This window comes from Euleptes europaea, chromosome 1 (assembly GCF_029931775.1).
Source record: "Euleptes europaea isolate rEulEur1 chromosome 1, rEulEur1.hap1, whole genome shotgun sequence".
Taxonomy (NCBI): Eukaryota; Metazoa; Chordata; class Lepidosauria; order Squamata; family Sphaerodactylidae; genus Euleptes; species Euleptes europaea.
The window spans coordinates 143,942,592-143,961,705 of record NC_079312.1 but is presented as its reverse complement, the minus strand read 5'-3'; the positions used below and the strand labels follow the sequence as shown (position 1 = coordinate 143,961,705).

The window sequence follows — 19,114 nt, the reverse complement described above, 5'->3', positions numbered from 1 at the left end:
CCCCCTTGCTTGGTAAATTCCCTGAAGAGTCAGTTGAGTTTTTGGCAAAGAAGCTCCTATTAGGAGAAGATTCTCAGCTTATGCTCCAAACTGCCAAGTTTTATGCTGTTGCTATTAAAATACGCAAAACTTTATTAGAGAATGATCGTTAAAATATTTTTCAATTTTTTAATTTTAAGGTGATAACTGAAGACCATTTTTTGCCATCAATTCACATATGACTTATGGCAACCCCTGATGGGGTTTTCAAGGCAAAAGACATTCAGAGGTGGTTTGCCATTACCTGCCTTTGCATCATGACTAGTGACCAGTGGGGGGTGATAAAGGTAGATTGGCTGGTGGGGGGAAACTAGAGAATGAGACAGGAAAATTGGGGAGACTATTGGGGCTTTCAGCAAATGGAGAGAGGAAATAGCGGGGGAGGGGGAAATTAGATGCCCCCACAATTCCTTGCGGGTTTCAACTTGTCAAGCACAAATCTCAAAAGACTTATCTTTTTTTAAGGTGAAGAGCCATTATCATACCCAGAACGACCATTTACAAACTGATGGGTTTGGTAAGTGACTAGTAAAATATTATTGTTACTGACCAACATTTTTGCATGGATTCAGATTTTCTTATTTTCTCAGTAAAAACCAGTATTTTCTTAAGTTTCTTAAATTCAGGGGAGAACTCTCAGAATAAACTCTATAGGCCCATTTTGTTTGCTCCTCCTGAATTGTCACAAGGAAGAGATCAGCAGTAGATCTTATGCTCCTGTGTGCTGTCCCCTGCCACTCTCACTGGTGATAAGTGAATGACTGTGTGATGAATTCCATAATTGTAGAGTCTCTTCTGACTCCAGGAATTAAATCCTCTTAAGTACAGTTTAATCCAAGGGTCCCCAACCTTTTTGATCTAGTGGAATTTTGAGAGGTGTTGGTGAGCACCACCCAAAAATGGCTGCCTCAGAAGAAGGAGCCAAACCCAAAGTGGCCGCTACAGGATGCATAGCCAAACACAATACCTCCCTCCTCGCTTTGCAAAAGAATTGTAGAAGGGAATAAAAAGTCATGAAAAGAAGTCCTATGGGGAGGGAGGGAAAGAGAAAAAGGTGACTAAAAAGAAGGAAAGCCTGAAGGGGGAAACGGAACACACCCACAGACTAAGGAAAGGGCAAGTGCTTACCAGTCTTCCTGATCTTATAGTGTCTGTGGCTTCTATTGCAGTGAAAAACCTTTTCATTTGTAGGACAGCAACCAAGACCAAGCCAGGTCTTTCAGTGGCATTGCCCCTTTTTTGAAAAGCTCTACAGGTACCAGGGGAAGTACTGGTGGATGCCATGGCACCCATAGACACCACGTTGGGGAACCACGTAATCTAAGGTTGGGAAAATCCCACATTCAAATAACCACAGAATCTCCCAGTTTGATTATCACTTCTCTCCATAGTGACAGAAATATGGAGAAAGTGGGAGGGATCATCCAAGCATAAGATCTACTCTCAATGTCTCCTAGATGTTAGTCCACAGACGGAAATAACACTCAAAAAGGCCTTTAGGATGTCTTTTGCAGTTTTGGTGACTGACTTCAAAAGGATTGAAAGGAGGTCTTGGTTTAAATCTGTTAACATCAATCAGACAGTGATCTCTGTCCTAAGCAGAGAGCAGCTTGTGAAGCTCAATTATTAAAATTAATTGAAGTTTGCAGTGGACATAATAGTGAAGATAAATTATGTGTCTTTGTATATATGATACAATTAAGACCTTTTTGAAGTGCACATTGGAACCCCAACTGAAAGTTTGTATAAGTAATATTGAGAAAGTAAATTAACAGTATTTGGAAAATAAATTTGCATTTCAGAACCTTATGGTGAAAAATATAGCATCTCATAGCCCTCACATACATGATGACTTTTTTGTTTATTTTTCAGTTCAACCTAATTCTTCTGTCTTAATTGGAAATCCTATCAGAGCATACACTCCTCCTCCACCACCACCCCCTCCTCCTGGGCCTCATTCCAATCTTGGAAAATCTCCTAGTCCTGTTCAAAGGATAGATCCTCACACTGGGACAAGCATTCTTTATGTACCTGCTGTTTATGGAGGAAATATGGTTATGTCTGTTCCTTTGCCAGTAAGTGTGCTCTTTCATGCAATTTTTAAAATTGCTTCTTATTGCTGTACTTATTTTCTTGATTTTTAGGAGGAGATTGGAACAATTAGCATCACGAGAATCATATATTGCATGCAAAGGGTTCTGTCAATTATTTGAAAACTAAAGTTATTGTGGTCTAGACAGCGTCCGAGGCAATTTAACAGTAAGGTTTCAGGCTGCCAAGGAAGGTTAGATATATTTAGTATATGGTATATTCATATCAGGGTGTTTGTAAGAACAGATTTAACCTGTAACGTTTAATTGTTTTTAATATATCTAGATTTCTCTAGGTACATTTAGGAGTTGGTGGTGTTCAGGTGAAATTGGATGACCATTTGTAGTATTTTTAATTATTATATATGTCAATGACAGCAGCCCTATGCTAATATTTTATGTGGTATCTGCAGAATTTGAATGCTCTTAGTGTGGAGAGGGTTGATACATTCGTATTTATTATACACGTTTACATTTAATTACCAATGATCTCCCATCCAGGATCATCATTGTGGTACCTGTATGGTCCCACACGGGTACTGTGCATGGACAGGCTTGCTGCAGAGAGGATGTTTTGAAGCTCAGAATGTCTAGAGGCACTCCGTGTGTCCCATGCTGTTTCCTGGCTTTTTTCCAGCCCTTCCCTCAGTTCTCTTTCTGTCACTGCTGAGAGAAGTTAGTTTTCAGAAGGTCCATTTTTTTTCCTCACCTGGGATCACTGCCAACAAATCTACTTCATCTGCCTAACAAAAGCCTGTAGCCAAAGAAATGGCACAAGAAGTGCTCTTTAAGAAATGCAGGTCTTGTGGGTCAAAAATCCCACATTCGGTTGACCACGAGCAATGCCTCTTATGCCGAGGCGAGGAGCATGATGTATCACTCTGCTCCATTTGTTGCCAATTTATCGCTAAGGTAAGGTATGACAGACCTTCCAACCTTAAAGCAACACTTCGGGAAAAAGTTCTATCCGGCACCAGTTGAGAAAAAGATCCAAGCGCTACACTGTTTTCCACTACTGATAGAAGGATCTGAGCATCCTCTGTTCTGAAACTGAAATTGGCCATTCCAGACCTGACTTAACCCACAGGAAATCCCATGTCATGGGGCAGCCTGCTGAGGCTTCCTCGGATGAAGAGGGCCTTGAAGCAGCAGGCAGTGGAAGAGGAACAGCAGCAAGCTGAGCAGGAACAGACAGATGAATGTCTTCCGTGCCGACAACCACCCAGGGCATGGGACTCACCTGTGTCCAGCAGCAGCCCTCCACAGTCACTGGAACAGCAGCGCAGAAGGTGCAAAACACTCTTACTCGAGCATAGAAGGAGTGCAAGATTACAAGCACTATGAAGAGCACTGACAGCTGACAGCAGTGAGAACAATGAGCTCCCTCCAGCAGAGAGTGCTGAGTCAGAGGAACCAGCAACAGCTGGTTCTTCTTAGGCTTATTTAAGCAGACACTGGCATCTAGGCTGATGTGGGAACAATTTGTTATTACTACGCTGTGTTCTCCTGGTCCTTTGATCATTTCTGAGACTCTTGTGGCCTTGATCTTGGAATGGACTGACTTGGCATTTGGCCTTTGCTTTTGATATTGACCCTTGGACTGCTATCTGACTACGCTACCTGCTTCTGGCCCTCAGGTCTGCTGGCATTTTGGATAGCTCATGGGCTCAGTTCCCACATCCTCAGAGTGAAGCTCCTTGGAGCCACCACTGAAGAAGGTCAAGCACAAGCAGAAACCATGGAGAGCCCTCCTAAGTTGAAGTCACCCACTCCCTTCAATCCTTGTCATAAGGATCCAGTTCCTCACAAAACATTTTTGGAACGGGTCAAAGAGTCAATCTCTGTTCTACCACCCTCGTCCTATTCTGTCTCTGAAGGTGAAATTCAGGACTTGCAACCTCCCATCCCATGTCATCAGTCCACCTCATGTCACCATTTGAAACCACTTCTCCAATCCATTCCGACGGACTTGTATTTGACATCATCCCAGTTGCCATGCCAGGATCTCCAGTGTGACTATTATGACCAAGGCTGGGATCTATATGCTCCCCTTGGTTCCAACCAAGCTGTATAGATGTCCTGGGTCTTCCGCAAGATCCTCAAGAAAGGATCAACATTCTTTACACCTTCTCCCCATAGGATTAAGCCTCTGAACCCTCTCCCAAGGACACCATGTTGAAACCATCCATGTACTCCCCCAGCAAGGACCTTCACTTATACAATCAACATCTCATCTGAATGGTGACATCCCTTGAAACTGATGTCTGATGCACCCCTCTGAGGGCGACTGATCCAGTATTTAGAGTAGTGCATCCCGGAAATACAGGCCCAGTCACATTCCCAGTCATGGGTAGTTACTAGAGGTTACTATGGGTCCTTTGTGTTGTCTGGCGTCAGTGTCACCTTCTGATAGGCATATTGAAAATCAGTACAATACAATACAATACCTTTATTGGCATCTTAAAATAATCATATTGAAAATCAATACAGAACCAAGCAGGAAGAATGTCCTTTCCTCTTCCAACATCCCCCGGCTAAGTCTCAAATAGTAGAAAAACAAGGGCAGCCAATATTCAGCCCCTGTTGATAGAGAGGCTTGCAAACTGGGCGGAATAGGCAGAAAGATCTGTGTCTCCACGGTGTTCACTTCAGAATCACCAATTGGTAATTACCAATATGTTGCAGTCTGCTAACTCTTATGTCATAATCATAGAATCATAGAGTTGGAAGGGACCACCAGGGTCATCAAGTCCAACCCCCTGCACAATGCAGGAAATTCACAACTACCTCCCCCACACACACCCCTAGTGACCAGAAGATGGCCAAGATGCCCTCCCTCTCATCATCTGCCTAAGGTCACAGAATAAGCATTGCTGACAAATGGCCATCTAACCTCTTCTTAAAAACCTCCGTGGAAGGAGAGCTTACCACCTCCTGAGGAAGCCTATTCCACTGAGGAACCGCTCTAACTGTTTGAAAATTCTTTCTAATATCTAGACGGAAACTCTTTTGATTTAATTTCAACCCATTGGTTCTGGTCCATCCTTCTGAGGCAACAGAAAACAACTCAGCACCATCTTCTATATGACAGCCCCTCAAATACTTGAACATGGTTATCATATCCCCTCTCAGTCTTCTCCTCTTCAGGCTAAACATACCCAGCTCCTTCAACCTTTCCTCATAGGACTTGGTCTCCAGACCCACTAGAATTAGTGTGGAAGTTTGGAAATACAGGAGCAAGAAGATGGAGATTAAATGATCTATTGTTACAGCATGAAGACCTAGTAAAACAATGCAAGGAAGATTTGAAGGACTTCTTCAGTTTAAACAATACTCCAGAGGTTGCAAACATAACAATTTGGCATACCAGCAAATGTTTATGAGAGGAAAATTAATTGTGATAAATGCAAATTTTAAAAACAAAGAATGGAAAAGAAGAGACTACTATTGAGCGAACTGAAAAAACTAGAGGGGCAACATGCTAAAACTTAGAAGAAAAATATAGCAAAAGAAATGAAAAAGTAAGAAATAAATTGGATACGATAGAAACAGAAGAACTACAAACCAAGCTCAAGTTTGCAAAACAGAGATTTTTTTGAGCATGCTGATAAACCAGGGAAATACCTTTCACATTACAAAATGGAACAGAACAGATTTTTATTATGGCATTGCCATTCTAAGAATACTTGATAAAATTGTGCATAGTTCACAATTGTGCATTAATTTAAAATACAAAAATACAAATCCATCAAGTTAGATATTTACCTTTCACATTGTGGAAAGAAGCAGAGAAGAGGACAATAATTGGAGTAAAGATGGACAAAGGTACAAGTTTCCAAGAGAAGGTTATTCAAGATCATCTTGTGGCCTGCTTTGCAAGACTATACCAGTCAATGTCCAATAAACAGCAAGGGCTAGAAGTTTATATAAAAGGAGCAGAGATCCAACCTTTTTCAGAGCAAGATCAAGAGTTGCTACCGCAGTCATATAGACCAATCTCTTTGTTGAATGTGGATTACAAATTATTTACTTCAATAATTGCAGAACGATGGGGGGAAAGATTACAAAGGTTATTCACCAAGACCAAACTGGTTTCATACCAAAGAGACAAATAAGGGACAATTTTTGGTATGTGCTTCCATAGAACATATTAATAACAGAAAACAAAAAGCAACTTTTATCTTTCTTGATGCCAAGAAAGTGTTTGATAATATCCTTTGGACATTTCTGCTAGAAACCCTGAAAGCTCTGAATGTTGGCTCTAGATTCTTGAATTGGAGTAGCAGTATTTACAAGAATCAAAGAGCCAAAATCCTGATGAATGGAAAATTAACAAATGGATTCCAGATCAATAAAGGAACTAGACAAGGCTACCCTTTATTGTCACTGCTGTTTGACATCACCTTGGAGGTACTGGCCAACAGGATAAAATAAGATCTCAAGATTCAGGGTATACAAACCAAGGATGAAATATATAAACGAAAATGTTATGCAGATGATGTAGTTTTATCAATTGTGAATCCTCAAAACTTGATAATGCATTTGTTGGATCAAACAGTGGAATATGGGAAATATTCAGGATACAAAGTTAACAAAACAAAGACTAAGATATTACTAGAACATACGTCAGATAAGGAGAAGAAGGAAATAGAAACCATTTCAGGATGTGAGGTCACAAATGTCCCATTAAAGCATTTGGGAATAAAAATTGCTGGACAAAACAAGACTTTATTCAAGGACAGATACAAGGCAATTTGGCAGAAAATAGAACTTGGAGAGGTGGAAGAAACTACAAATTTCATGGCTGGGAAGAATATTGACGATCATGATGAACATACTACCAAGACTTAATTTTTTATTTCAAATGCTCCCATTCAGAGTGGAAGAAAAAACTTGGGAGAGATGGCAAAGTCAAATGAACAAGTTTGTTTGGAACGGGGAAAAACCCAGGGTAAGATTTAAAATCTTACAGGATGAAGAAAACAGGTAGTTTGGCTGTACAGAACTTAAAACTGTACTATCAAGCAGCTGGATTGATGTGGATTACAGACTGGATTAAAAATCCAAACTTGAAATTAGCTAAATTGGAAAAAGATTACATGGAAGAAGGCCCACGTTCCTGTCTCTGGAGGGCAGCAAAGTATCACAGTGTGGGAAAGCAACATGTGATAAAGGACAACTTGTTCAAGTTCTGGACAAAAATCAAAAGAAGATTATGTCCATCTCCACCTCTGTTAATGTCACCAACAGAGGCATATTACTCACCCGCAAAAGAAAAGCAATGGACTACATACCAAGACATGATAATATCAAAGGGACAAATAAAGTCGTGGGAAGAGATGAAAAAGGGAAAAAAGAAATTGAAATGGCTGACTTAGTGTCACTTAGTTTGGAGGATAAGAAAGGATTGTATGAATGAAGGAGTATTCAGAGATATGACAGATTTTGAAAGACTGGGATGACAAAGATCACCTTCTGGGAAGAATATATAAACTGTTATTGAAATACGATACAGAAGATGAACAGGTCAAACCGTGTATGATAAAATGGATGCAAAGTTTTAGACAAGAAATAGCCATGCAGATCTGGGAGCAGTTGTGGTCCAAGGCAATAAAATTCACAGCTAGCCAGAGCCTGAGAGAGAACTGGTACAAGGTGTTTTTTCGTTGATATATGACACCAAAGACATTAGTAAAATGAGTAAGGATGGACAATGCTGGAAATGCAAAGACACAGATGGGACATTTTTTCATTGTTGATGGTCCTGCAGTAAAATCAATAAATTTTGAGTTAAAGTACATCAAAAAATTCAAAAAAATACTGAAAATGAATTGCCCACTAGAGGCAATTTCCTAGCCCTTATAGGCTTGTTTATAAATCTTTAAAGTGAGACCATAAGAATGTTGAAAATTAATATAAATAAATATTTTTTATCTTTCAAAAAAGATTATTTTCAACAGCTGGCTTGCATTTTTCCATTTGTGGCTGACAATTGCAAAATGTATACTGTAAGGATATGTTTTAAAAATTAGAACTATCATAGAATGTATGCAGGTTTCTTACTATCTGTCAAGGACCAAGCTGCTTGTGAACACCTCATGAATTCTACAGCACAGCTGCCCCAGTAGAAGTTAATGGCTGGAGTAATTTGACCTTGTAACCAGTGCCCTTGTTTTGGTGCATAGGGAGACACACTATAAAAGCAGAACTGAGGGGGGAAGCCATAGGTAAAGGGGGATGGCCAGTGGGGGCGCATGAGTAGTAAAAGCCAGGAATGCAGGATATCGTTCTCAGCTGCCCAAAATTATTTAGCTATAAAGCAGAAGCAGCAGATATGAGAGGCAGGAAAAGTGCCTATGAGGAGGTAAGTCCCTGTACCTACCCTGCTTGAAGGAGTGGATAAGAACACAAGCACTCAATTAGTGTCTAAAGTGGGATTTGTATCCTCTGAGCTGGAAGAGCTCATACACAGTGACTATTTTAAAGAAAATTGTATCAGCATCTGAAATATGCGAGTCAACTCCATTCATTCCAGTTCCTGACATAGTCCTTTGTGACTTTCAGTACTGAGCATATTACACTCCAGTGACCTAATCTAATCCCCTCTGTAGGAAATGGTATGCATAAGGTTCATTAGCATATTTGCTAATGTAAGATTTGAGTTTCTTTGAAGCTTTTCACTTTTTTCTTATTTTTATGACAGCATATCTTTAAATAAAAATGTCCACAGATTAAATGTGACCTGTCTTGATTCAGAGTTGTCTAGCTTGTAAATGTTAAAAGGAAAAGGGAAATATTTCAAGAAGCATATTTTTCTTTTTTCAGCGTTCTAGCAGTGAATTTTATTTTTTAGGGATAGTCTATTGTGCTGGTAGGAGCCCCGTGGCGCAGAGTGTTAAGCTGCAGTACTACAGTCAAAAGCTCTGCTCACGACCTGAGTTCGATCCCGACAGAAGTCAGTTTCAGGTAGCCTGCTCAAGGTTGACTCAGCCTTCCATCCTTCCGAGGTCGGTAAAATGAGTACCCAGCTTGCTTGGGGGTAAAGGGAAGATGACTGGGAAAGGCACTGGCAAACCACCCCACACACAAAGTCTGCCTTGGAAACGTCGGGATGTGACGTCACCCTATGGGTCAGGAATGACCTGGTGCTTGCACAGGGGACCTTTACCTTTACCTATTGTGCTAAACTATTTGTAATTACTAAAATATTACCTTTATCATAGCTATATAACCATATTCCTAATTATATTAGCTTGGCTACCTCTGTTAGCATCATCAAAGGAATTCCTCAAAGGTGTAGAGCCCATACCTGAAGGGGGGGTGGATCAGTATGGGCCAGGTACAGTGGCGCCGCCCTGCTTCCTCAGAGGCTTCCTGGCTGCTGTGGAGGGGAAAAAAACTTTTATAAATTGAAAAAGGAACAAAAGGGGGAAATGCCCCATAGCAATCAACAAGGCTGTGCCACCAAAAAAGGTAGCGCAGCCCCACCACCACTCAAGGGGCGTTCCCGGGGCAAACGGAATTTGGAAGCTGCCCAAAGGCAGCTCCACCCCTAGGAATGCCCCCCCCAAGTCGGTGTAGATGCCACCTTATTCCATGATAAGGTGGTACCTATGCTGGTGCAGGGTCACGCCAGCTCCTAAGGAGCACCCCCCCTTTCAGGAATAGGCTGCCCGTGTCAGTATTCTGTTAAGGTCCTAATCCTGGAGTACAGATGGATTCACCCATGCAAGCATTGTGGTTGTATTTTTGTTTTGTTTTTCACATTTCTGTGACGTCAGTGGACAGTCATATAACTGATTTGTTAAATTGTTTATTCCTGTTATTTTTACTTTTTACATCTTTCCCTATAAGCATATTCTATTCTTTGATTTCTGTGTTTTCTTTGATCTGTTTTCATTTGTAGTCTTCACTTTACCAAGGAGGCAGCATAATGAAATCTTTTCACAAATTGTGTCTTTACCAGAAACACTTTCGGTTTTTGATTCTCTTGCTTGTCCAACCAACTTCTAGTCTGTTGCTAGATAGATATACTTCTATTTCCCTGGTTTTAAAATCTGCCATGTTACCAGGTTCTTTGATGAGTCTGATTTGTATTTCTCATTTATTTACTTACACAGCACCACTGTGATATATGTTAGAATGAAGGGTGGTTTTGCCCTAGGCTACCTAGGTAACTTCTTATTTCCAAACCCTACATCATAATGCCCCCCTTTTTTTAGATACCTCCAACACCACCTCACACTTCCCTACCTTTCTACCTTGTGGACTTGCGTCAATATCCTGTTCATTTGACACAGAATGTTATGTCATGTCTGTATGTATTTACTGGATATTTTTATTACGCAGGTACCATGGACAGGGTATCAGAGTAGGTTTGCTGTTGATCCTCGTCTCATTACCCATCAAGCAGCTGTGGCATACAATGTGAACTTGTTACAAGCACATGGACGTGGATCTCCTATCCCTTATGGTCTTGGACATCATTCACCTGTTAGTATAGGGCAGCAGCAGCTTCAACAATCAGATAAAGAGCAGCTTGAACAAAATCGAAACAGTGAGTTGTTATATCTTTTGTTTTTAAATATTCTTAACGTGATTTCTTCTAGTTTGCTGCTAAAGTATACTTTGTTCTCAAAATGCTGGGCTAATTATGGGGGGTGTTTTGCTGTTAAACCAGTCATCATAAGAAATGATGATATTTCTATGAAGACTGGCATTTGTGTAGGAAATGCATCTTTTGACTGCTGACTCTTGAATTAGCCTGAGTGAAAGGCTTAGAAAGCTGAGAACAAATTAATCAGCTGGCGAGACTAGAAAGACCTTAATCTTTTTGATCCAGCAGCAAAGATGATTACAGAAGTCAGAAGTTACCCATTCTCTTAAGATCTTTCCTTGATATCTTTGGTTAACTTGCTTCTACTTTTAGACTGCAACTTTTTGGAGCTGTGCCTTAATCAATATTTATTTGCTGGGGCTGGAAGTAGACTGCAGCTTGTTGCAGCTTGTTTTTATTATGTATGAAATATATTTTCTTAGTTCCTTGTAATGCATGGAGAAACCCATTAACATAGTGGTGTCAATGTGGAAAAGTACAGAATCTGTTGCAACTGCTGTCGAAGTGGAATTTTCTTTCAGAGAGGAATCTGGATTGAAAGTACATTTAGACCCTATTGGTAATTGGTAATTTAAAAAAAAACTTTAAAAATCTTAAAAAAAAATAGATGACTGAGTCTTGAAGATTACGGGTTGTAATCCTACAAGCATGCATTGCTCTGACACACCTCAGGGTTTCCAATTGCTGTCTGTGAAATAGTTTACACCCACAGTTCTTTATGTATCACTGTAGACAGTTGCATTTGACTACACATACTTTGGCAGTTCTCTGCCAGAGTTATAAAACTTGTTGTCTTCGCTTTACACATTAACTCTCTTCAGAGCCTGAATCTTATCAGTGTATATCTAGGATTTAAAAATATCAGCACACCATGTTAAGAGAAAACTTTGTGAATTCTTCTTATTTTTTATCACAAGGACAGGATTAAGGGCTGTAGACACAATTAAAATAAGACAAATTGTGGGTCTCTCCTTTGGGCCTCCTAATCCCCAATCACGTTTGTTCTGTGTATCCTTGCTAGTACTTCCTGTAGTGAGAAGTTGCCGTAAATGTTATTTCCTTGGAGTGCAAACATATTATCCTGCTCCATTATTTGTGGAGGTAATAAACTGGAAAGAAGTTGAACTAACATTTTTTTTGCCATCAAGTCACAGCTGACTTATGGCAACCCTCTAGGATTTTCAAGGCAAGAGACATTCAGAGGTGGTTTGCTCTTGTCTGCCTGTGTGTAGTGACCTTGGTATTCCCTGGTAGTCTACCATCCAAATACTGACCAAGGCCAACCCTGCTTAGCTTCTGAGATCTAACAAGACTGGACTAGCTTGGGGTATATAGGTAAGGGAACTAACGTATTACAATACAAAAATATAGATCCTGCAAATGTTGTGTGTGGTGACATGAGAAAGTACCCAGTTTGTACCATCAACAATTAGAAATTGCTGTCCTTTTGTCTAGTGCAGTCCTCCTAATATGAGGCACAATGCAATGCAAACCTTAATTTGAATGAGGGATCAAATCCCCCCATGCTACTACTGGGAAAGAAATTAACTGGTTCCCATTTCTCCTAATATTATCCCAAGGACAGGAGAAACAGAGAAAGGTTCCCACTGTCTAGTATGAGCATAAAATCCTGAAGCAGGCTTTTGCCAGAAGAACAAATTCAGTGACATACACATTAGACTTGTCTTCAAAGAAGAAAATGATTAATTCATTATCAGTATGGAATTGCAAAATGAATATCTTCAGTTGGAGGTAGTAGGTTATAAAAAAATTCCAGAACTTCATGTAGTGACCACAACCAAAGCTCCCTGGGGTTCTGATGTGCACATAGAGTTCTCGATGTGCAGGGACTACACAGCTCTCTTATGTAAGTTAGAAAATGTACAACATCAATAGGGATTTTAATTTTGCATGCAAAGAAGGCCCTAATTTTGTTAATAAATTTTTTATTATTTTTCCAAAATTATTAATCACATTGTTTAACAATGACATAACAGTAAAAAATAAAAACAAATAGGTAACATTGTTAAAAAAAATTATATATAATAAAGAATTGTTGACTTCCCCTACACCTCCCTTCATCTTGTGGTGAATTAGTAATCTCTTTTTCACAAAATTCTAATCCTAATACTATTGTTAATATTTATTGATCTCTTTGACATTTATATTTTTCAAGGAAAAAAAGATTAATAGTTAATAATATCATATAAAGAAAAGAAAAAAGGAAATAAGAATAAAAGAAAAAAGAAAAGAAATAGTAAATCTCACTAATAATAAATGGATTAGTATAATAAAAAGCATTTGATTATTTCCATTAAAAATTAATTATTTTGTAAGTCCTCCATTTCTCCCTAACACTCATTTAATACATATTGTTTTTCTAGTAAATTGATATCATATATAGTTCTATTTCCATTATAACCAATCCTTTTAACCTGTTCCTTTTCGATCTTAGCCAGAAGAGACACTAGACTCTTTTAAATTAGTCCCTTTATCCGGAATTTCCAGCATTTCTTTCTTTCCCACAGTAGCAGTAATCGTCGAAGAGCATCCTTGGAAATGGTAAAGTCTCTTCTGCAGATAGATAATTTCCATAGTAAATCCATGTTGCAATATCTTCCATCCCAAATTCAAAGAAAAAGATCCTGACAGCCCCAGTTTTTCTACTCATTAAGTCCTCCAAACAGGTGTTGAAAAGTTCATCAAGCAGATTGAGGGGACAGAAGTCAAAATCACTCACATTCAAATCCATTGTTGTCAAATGAGCTATTGCAGATTATTTATTGTAATCCCTCGTTTCCTTTGCAGGGTTCTTCTGTTCTTCATCTCTCTTGTCAGCTAGAGGGCCCTCTAATATCTCCTCTGATCTCATTGTGATAATTTGGGTCTTTAAGTTCATCTGAGATAATGTCCAGTTTTTGATTAATAAATTGAAATGAAGTGCTCATCAAAGCAGAGAGTTGTTCCATCTTTGTAATCAGGTGTTCTCTAGTTACTACTTCTGAAAATTTCTATTGAAACTCAGTTAATAAGATTCAGGCAAATTCCAGTGTAGTAAGTAACAAGGAGGTGCTGCAGGAATCAGAGTCATAGACCTTCTGTCTTCTTTGAGGTCAGGAACTTGGGAAATATTTGCCAGTTACACACTGATACCACACTTCCGATTCCAAGTTCTTTGACTCTCTCGCGATGATAGATTGTTTCCGGGAAGGACATGGCAGGAAGGCTTGTTTAGTTAGAAAGACTACTCTTCGGGGGGGGGGGTTCCACTCCTCCCTCCCCTTTATACGTAATAGATCCTGATTGGCAACTGAAGCGTCTTTCAAAAATCTTAATTGTTATGTCTTCCCACTAATCAAATTGATAAGATCCCTGCCGGATTATCAGATCTTTTCTTGGTTTTAAAAAGTCATTTAAACATTGAGTGGGGAGATATGGATTCAACTGATGTATTTAGCAGTCTCCTGGGACTTCCAAATCCAGGTAAAACAAAGGAGTTCTTTTAAACACTCAGATTTTAGGAGCGTAGGTATTCTTGCTTCTGTATAGTTGCTAGATGGTAATAGATAGGGGAGAGCGAAGCTTAAATTCCAAAGAGACGTCTGCGGCGATTTATTACCCCTCAAGCTGGCGGGACTGCTACTGAATCCCCGAGGTCGTAAAACTCAGAGTTCAGGAGTCAAACCGCTCTTCATCGGCTGCAGGAGATTTCCTGATACCTGTTCCACTATTTAGGAATCGGGAGGGGCGCGTTGACACCCCTATTTAAGACGTTTCTTGGTTCCCCCTCCGGGAGCCCCCGGGGAGACGAGTGCTTCGCTCAGCTGCCCTAGCAGAAGTCTCTAGAAGGCCCTGATTTTGGAAGAGAATGCAGCAGCTACAGCACATGTACATATTCTTTTGTTCATCAAAGCCTAATGTGTACACTAGGGCACTGCAGAGATGTTGAACTCCGAAAATATATATGAAGTTATCATTTTTGAAATAAAAAGGACATATAATGCTTGATAAGCTCATTGCCTTTCGATAACCAGCTCAAATTGGAAAACAAATCTGACGGCGTGATCATGAAACAATAAGCATATAACTCCGTAATATCATTAGCATAAAATATATTTCAGAGCAAGGCAGATTTTAATGCTGAAGGACTGAGTACTGTATCAAAATTGAAATTGCTCTAATTCCATTTGTGCTCTAAGGACGACTTTCCTTCGAGCTATGCAGTGCAAAAATCTGCCTCACTAACTGTCTGAAAAGCAGAGGTGTTCATGTGTTGAGAGCTCAGGATACCAAGGTGCATATCTGAGGAGCTTCTTGTATTTCTCAGTATTATAGACATATGAGCTGTCATGAAGCTATGCCAGATGATATTGTTATTCAGAAGTTAATTGGACACTAACTAGTTCATGAATATAGTCATGAGAAGAACCTTTTTTAAATTCATGAAAGCTAGGATAATTTCAGAAGCAAATATGACATGCCATCCTTAATTTCTGCCATAGTAATTGCAGCAGTAGAAAAGAGCAGATTATGCCTCAAAAATAAATTTAGATCAGGAAATTCAATCTTCTGAACTTTTAATAATGTGACGGAAAAGAACAAAAGAAATGTTGTGACATTAATTTAATGTTCTGCCAAGCCTGTGGTTGAGGCAGCGACTGTTATATTGCAGCTGCCCTCCCTACTCTTATGTTCATGTTACTTTATCTTTTTGGTATTGGCCTTGGTTTTGTTTTTCCTCACCTTCTTTTCTGCACCTTCCTTTTGGCTATCCCCATAATTGCATTGTATTTATTGCTAAGGCGCCTATTGAATTTTGGAATGTATAAGGTTTTTAAATTTTATAGTGTGCATTTTTAAACTGATTGTTTATTTTTGTTGGTAGCCGCCTTGAGCCTGACTGTAGTCAGGAAAGGGCGGGATATAAATCGAATAAAATTAAAATAAAACACCATCTTGTTCTGTATCTATAAATGTTGCTTCAAACCTGATATCTGAAGCTTGACCATGAAAAGTGCCAAATGCCTGTAAGCTGGAGAACCCCAACCAATTTTCATTCAACCCATACAGTGCAATCCTAAACAGATCTACTCAGAATCCTACTGAAGTACATTTTTGTTGATTCTCATGGACCCTCCAGAGGCTTTCAGTACCACTGACCATGATATCCTTATGGAGAGGCTGGCTGAGTTGGGACAGAGTGCTTTGGGGGTCCCACTATTATTTAGTTGTCCAATACCGGAAGGTAGTAATTGAGAACTGCAGCTCGATGGGGGTGAGGGGGAGATAATTGGCGGTTTAGAGTGAGGCACTGAATGGTAAAGCTGGAACGTTAAGTGGTTATTCTTTTAAAAAGCAAAAGACACTGAATAGATTTTTCTAAATTTGATCACATGAGCACTTGTGTGTGTGTAACAGTCGCAGTGGACTGTTAGCCAAATTGCTCCTTAATATGGGGAATTAGCTGAGCAATCGGTAACTATGTATTTTTATAGCGGGGTCGTACTCAGCTATACCAGAATCCATTTAATGAGACCTTGAATAAAGACAGATAATGGATTCCAAATTAAATAATGTTTATGACTTTCTCATTCAATTCAGTGATGCACACAAACATACAGAGAGTCTAGGAATATCAAGAGAGGAGTACAAGCACAGTTGCCAACGTGGCAGGAGATTGTTGGTTGGGTATATTACCGTATCTAGATGAGATGTTGTCCAAATTCACGTAGACTAAGACAGATTGAAAAGTAAAAGCCAAGATGGGGGCAGGGGATCCCGTAGACTTGACCAGCAAGATGGGAGGGAGCGTGGCTAGGCTGTGCAAAACCAAACCAACAGAGTAACGGCAAAGGTGCCAGGAAAGACCTAAGGTTGAGAGAGAGAATGGATTGGGGGCACCCCAGATATACTGTTTCTCTGGAGGCAGGGAGAGGGGTTTCACCCCTCCTAGGTTCCCAGGTGACAAAAGGTGACAAAGGACTAAGCTGTGGCTACCGGGGTGGGGTAGTGAGAATTTGGAAATCTATTCTGATTCCTGATGGCTTTGCAACCCATGATGAACTGGAAATTCTCTGCTGATGAGATTAACATACTGGAACAATAGGTGCGATCTGTCCAAACGTCCTGGGATCACTGCTGCTGAGCTGGAGGAACAACTCATCTTGATATCAGGATCGCTGCTGACGATCCATTAAGCGGTGGATGTTGCGGGGGGGGTGTTTGGCACTGACTACGTGACACTCTGCTTCTCTTGACATGGCTGCGGCTGGAACAGAATCTGTACAGGAACATGGCTTCCCTCAGGTTCACCGGAGGCTGCCCCTGCATCTGCTTCCTGGCTGCTGACTGCACGGCGCTCGCAGGAGCGGCCGAGTCTGTAACAACGGAGCGCGCAGCGACCGTCCCGTAGCGCTTGGGGCAGGCGCGCGGCCAGAACAGTAGTCAAGTGCCTGCATAGGGGCTTGCCAGATCCCGTCCGGGAGATTTAGGCAGGCCCGTATGCTATCAGGACTTATGGCAAACTCAGCAAGGAGCTTTCAAGGCAAGTGAGAAGCAGAGGTGGTTTGCCATCGCCTTCCTCTGCCAAGTACCGACCCTGCTTTTTTCTCCCTCTCCCATAATACTAGAACACGGGGTCATCTGCTAAAGCTGGAGGGTGAGAGATTCAAAACAGATAAAAGGAAGTATTTTTTCACACAACGCATAGTTAAATTGTGGAACTCCCTGCCTCAGGATGTGGTGATGGCTGCCAGCTTGGAGGGCTTTAAGAGGGGAGTGGACATATTCATGGAGGAGAGGGGTATTCATGGCTGTTAGTTATAATGGATATTAGTCATGCTGCATACCTATTCTCTCTAGTATCAGAGGAGCATGCCTATTATTTTGGGTCTGGTAGAACACAGGCAGGATGGTGCTGCTGCACTCGTCTTGTTAGTGGCTTCCTAGAGGCACCTAGTTGGCCACTGTGTGAACAGACTGCTGGACTTGATGGGCCTTGGTCTGATCCAGCAGGGCCTTTCTTATGTTCTTATGCTTCGCTTCCGAGATCTGATGAGATTGGGCTACACCATGCTGCCTTCCCTCCCCACATGAGAAGTTACACATGGAAAAAATTGATGCGGCTTAGTTATGCATGTAAATATTTTGAAGCTGAATTTGTGAATTTCAGAAATTATGGATCCTTCCAGCAAATTCCCACTTAATATTTCTTTACGGAGACAGTCATGGGGTTGCTTTTTAAAAATCTATCAGCAATCACAGAATGATATTTTTGGAAGTAGCCCATAGTGGCAATGTTGGAAAGATAAATATCAATGGATCCCCTTAATACATGAATTATGGAGGAAGCCAACCTGTTACCCATGTTTAATCCTAGTATATAGCCAATGACTATAGACCAGTACACTAGTATTCCAGCTGCCTATTACATGTATGGCCACCACGTAGTTCAGAATTACAGTAATTAAGGTTCATCTGCTTCTATGCAGTCCCACATTGGGGACTGCACAGGCCAGCCACGGATAAGATTTGTCAGTTTCTAGCAAAATCTGAAGAGAGTGCTCCCCCTCCCCTTGGCATGCAGTCTTCCGCCCCTCGGTCACATGACCCTAGGGGGAGGGAGCACTCTTCCCTCCAGTTCTCTTTCTGCCGCCACGGAGAGAGAACGTGTTAGCTTTGTCTCTAGCCATGGAGCCCAAGAAAGCTCCACTTTTCATGAAATGTACCTCCTGTGGTACCAAGGTGACGAAGAATGATCCTCACCTTGAATGCCTCCTTTGTTTGGGGGAAGGCCATATTCCTGCAACTTGTAAAAGTTGCTCCAAACTCACCAACAAGGCCTTGAGGGTTTGGTCGACTCGCCTGCTCTCTAGAGGGCGGCACAGGGTCTGTTTCGCTCTCCAAAGAGGCCAGCGACATTTGGGAATGGGCCATAGCTCATCATGCTACTCTCGTAGCAATTCACATCGCAGGCAAGAGCAACACGTTAGCAGATGCTCTGAGTCGCCTTCCCAATCAAACGCACCTTAAGCGACGACTGTCTCCACCAAATATTCCGACAGTGGGGTTACCCACAAGTAGACCTTTTTGCAATACACCTCAACTTTGTGTGTCGCAGGTTTTATTCGAGGGCGGGAGCTAGCCCCGGCTCATTGGGGGATGCCTTTCAGACGATTTGGAACGGGGCTCTCTTTTATCTCTTTCCCCCATTCCCTCTACTTCACAAGGTCCTAGCCAAGTTGAACCACAACAAGACAGATGCCATCATTGTCACTCCCTTTTGGCCCAGGAGGTCGTGGTTCGCAGTTCTCATGTCACTTGCGCAAGGGAACTACATCCTTCTCCCGAAGGATCCCTCCCACTTCCC

At 40.9% G+C, this 19,114-nt stretch overlaps 1 protein-coding gene across 2 annotated transcripts in view; it reads left to right on the top strand.

The window, feature by feature from the left end:
• The window catches only part of HELZ (helicase with zinc finger), a 217,260-nt gene that overhangs the window by 177,512 nt on the left and 20,634 nt on the right, over window positions 1-19,114 (top strand). For both annotated transcript variants that reach the window (XM_056851923.1, XM_056851917.1), the window contains exons 23-25: window positions 505-556; window positions 1,912-2,114; window positions 10,479-10,686. In XM_056851923.1, the coding sequence (XP_056707901.1) occupies window positions 505-556; window positions 1,912-2,114; window positions 10,479-10,686 (463 nt within the window). The remainder of the gene's footprint in view (window positions 1-504; window positions 557-1,911; window positions 2,115-10,478; window positions 10,687-19,114) is intronic.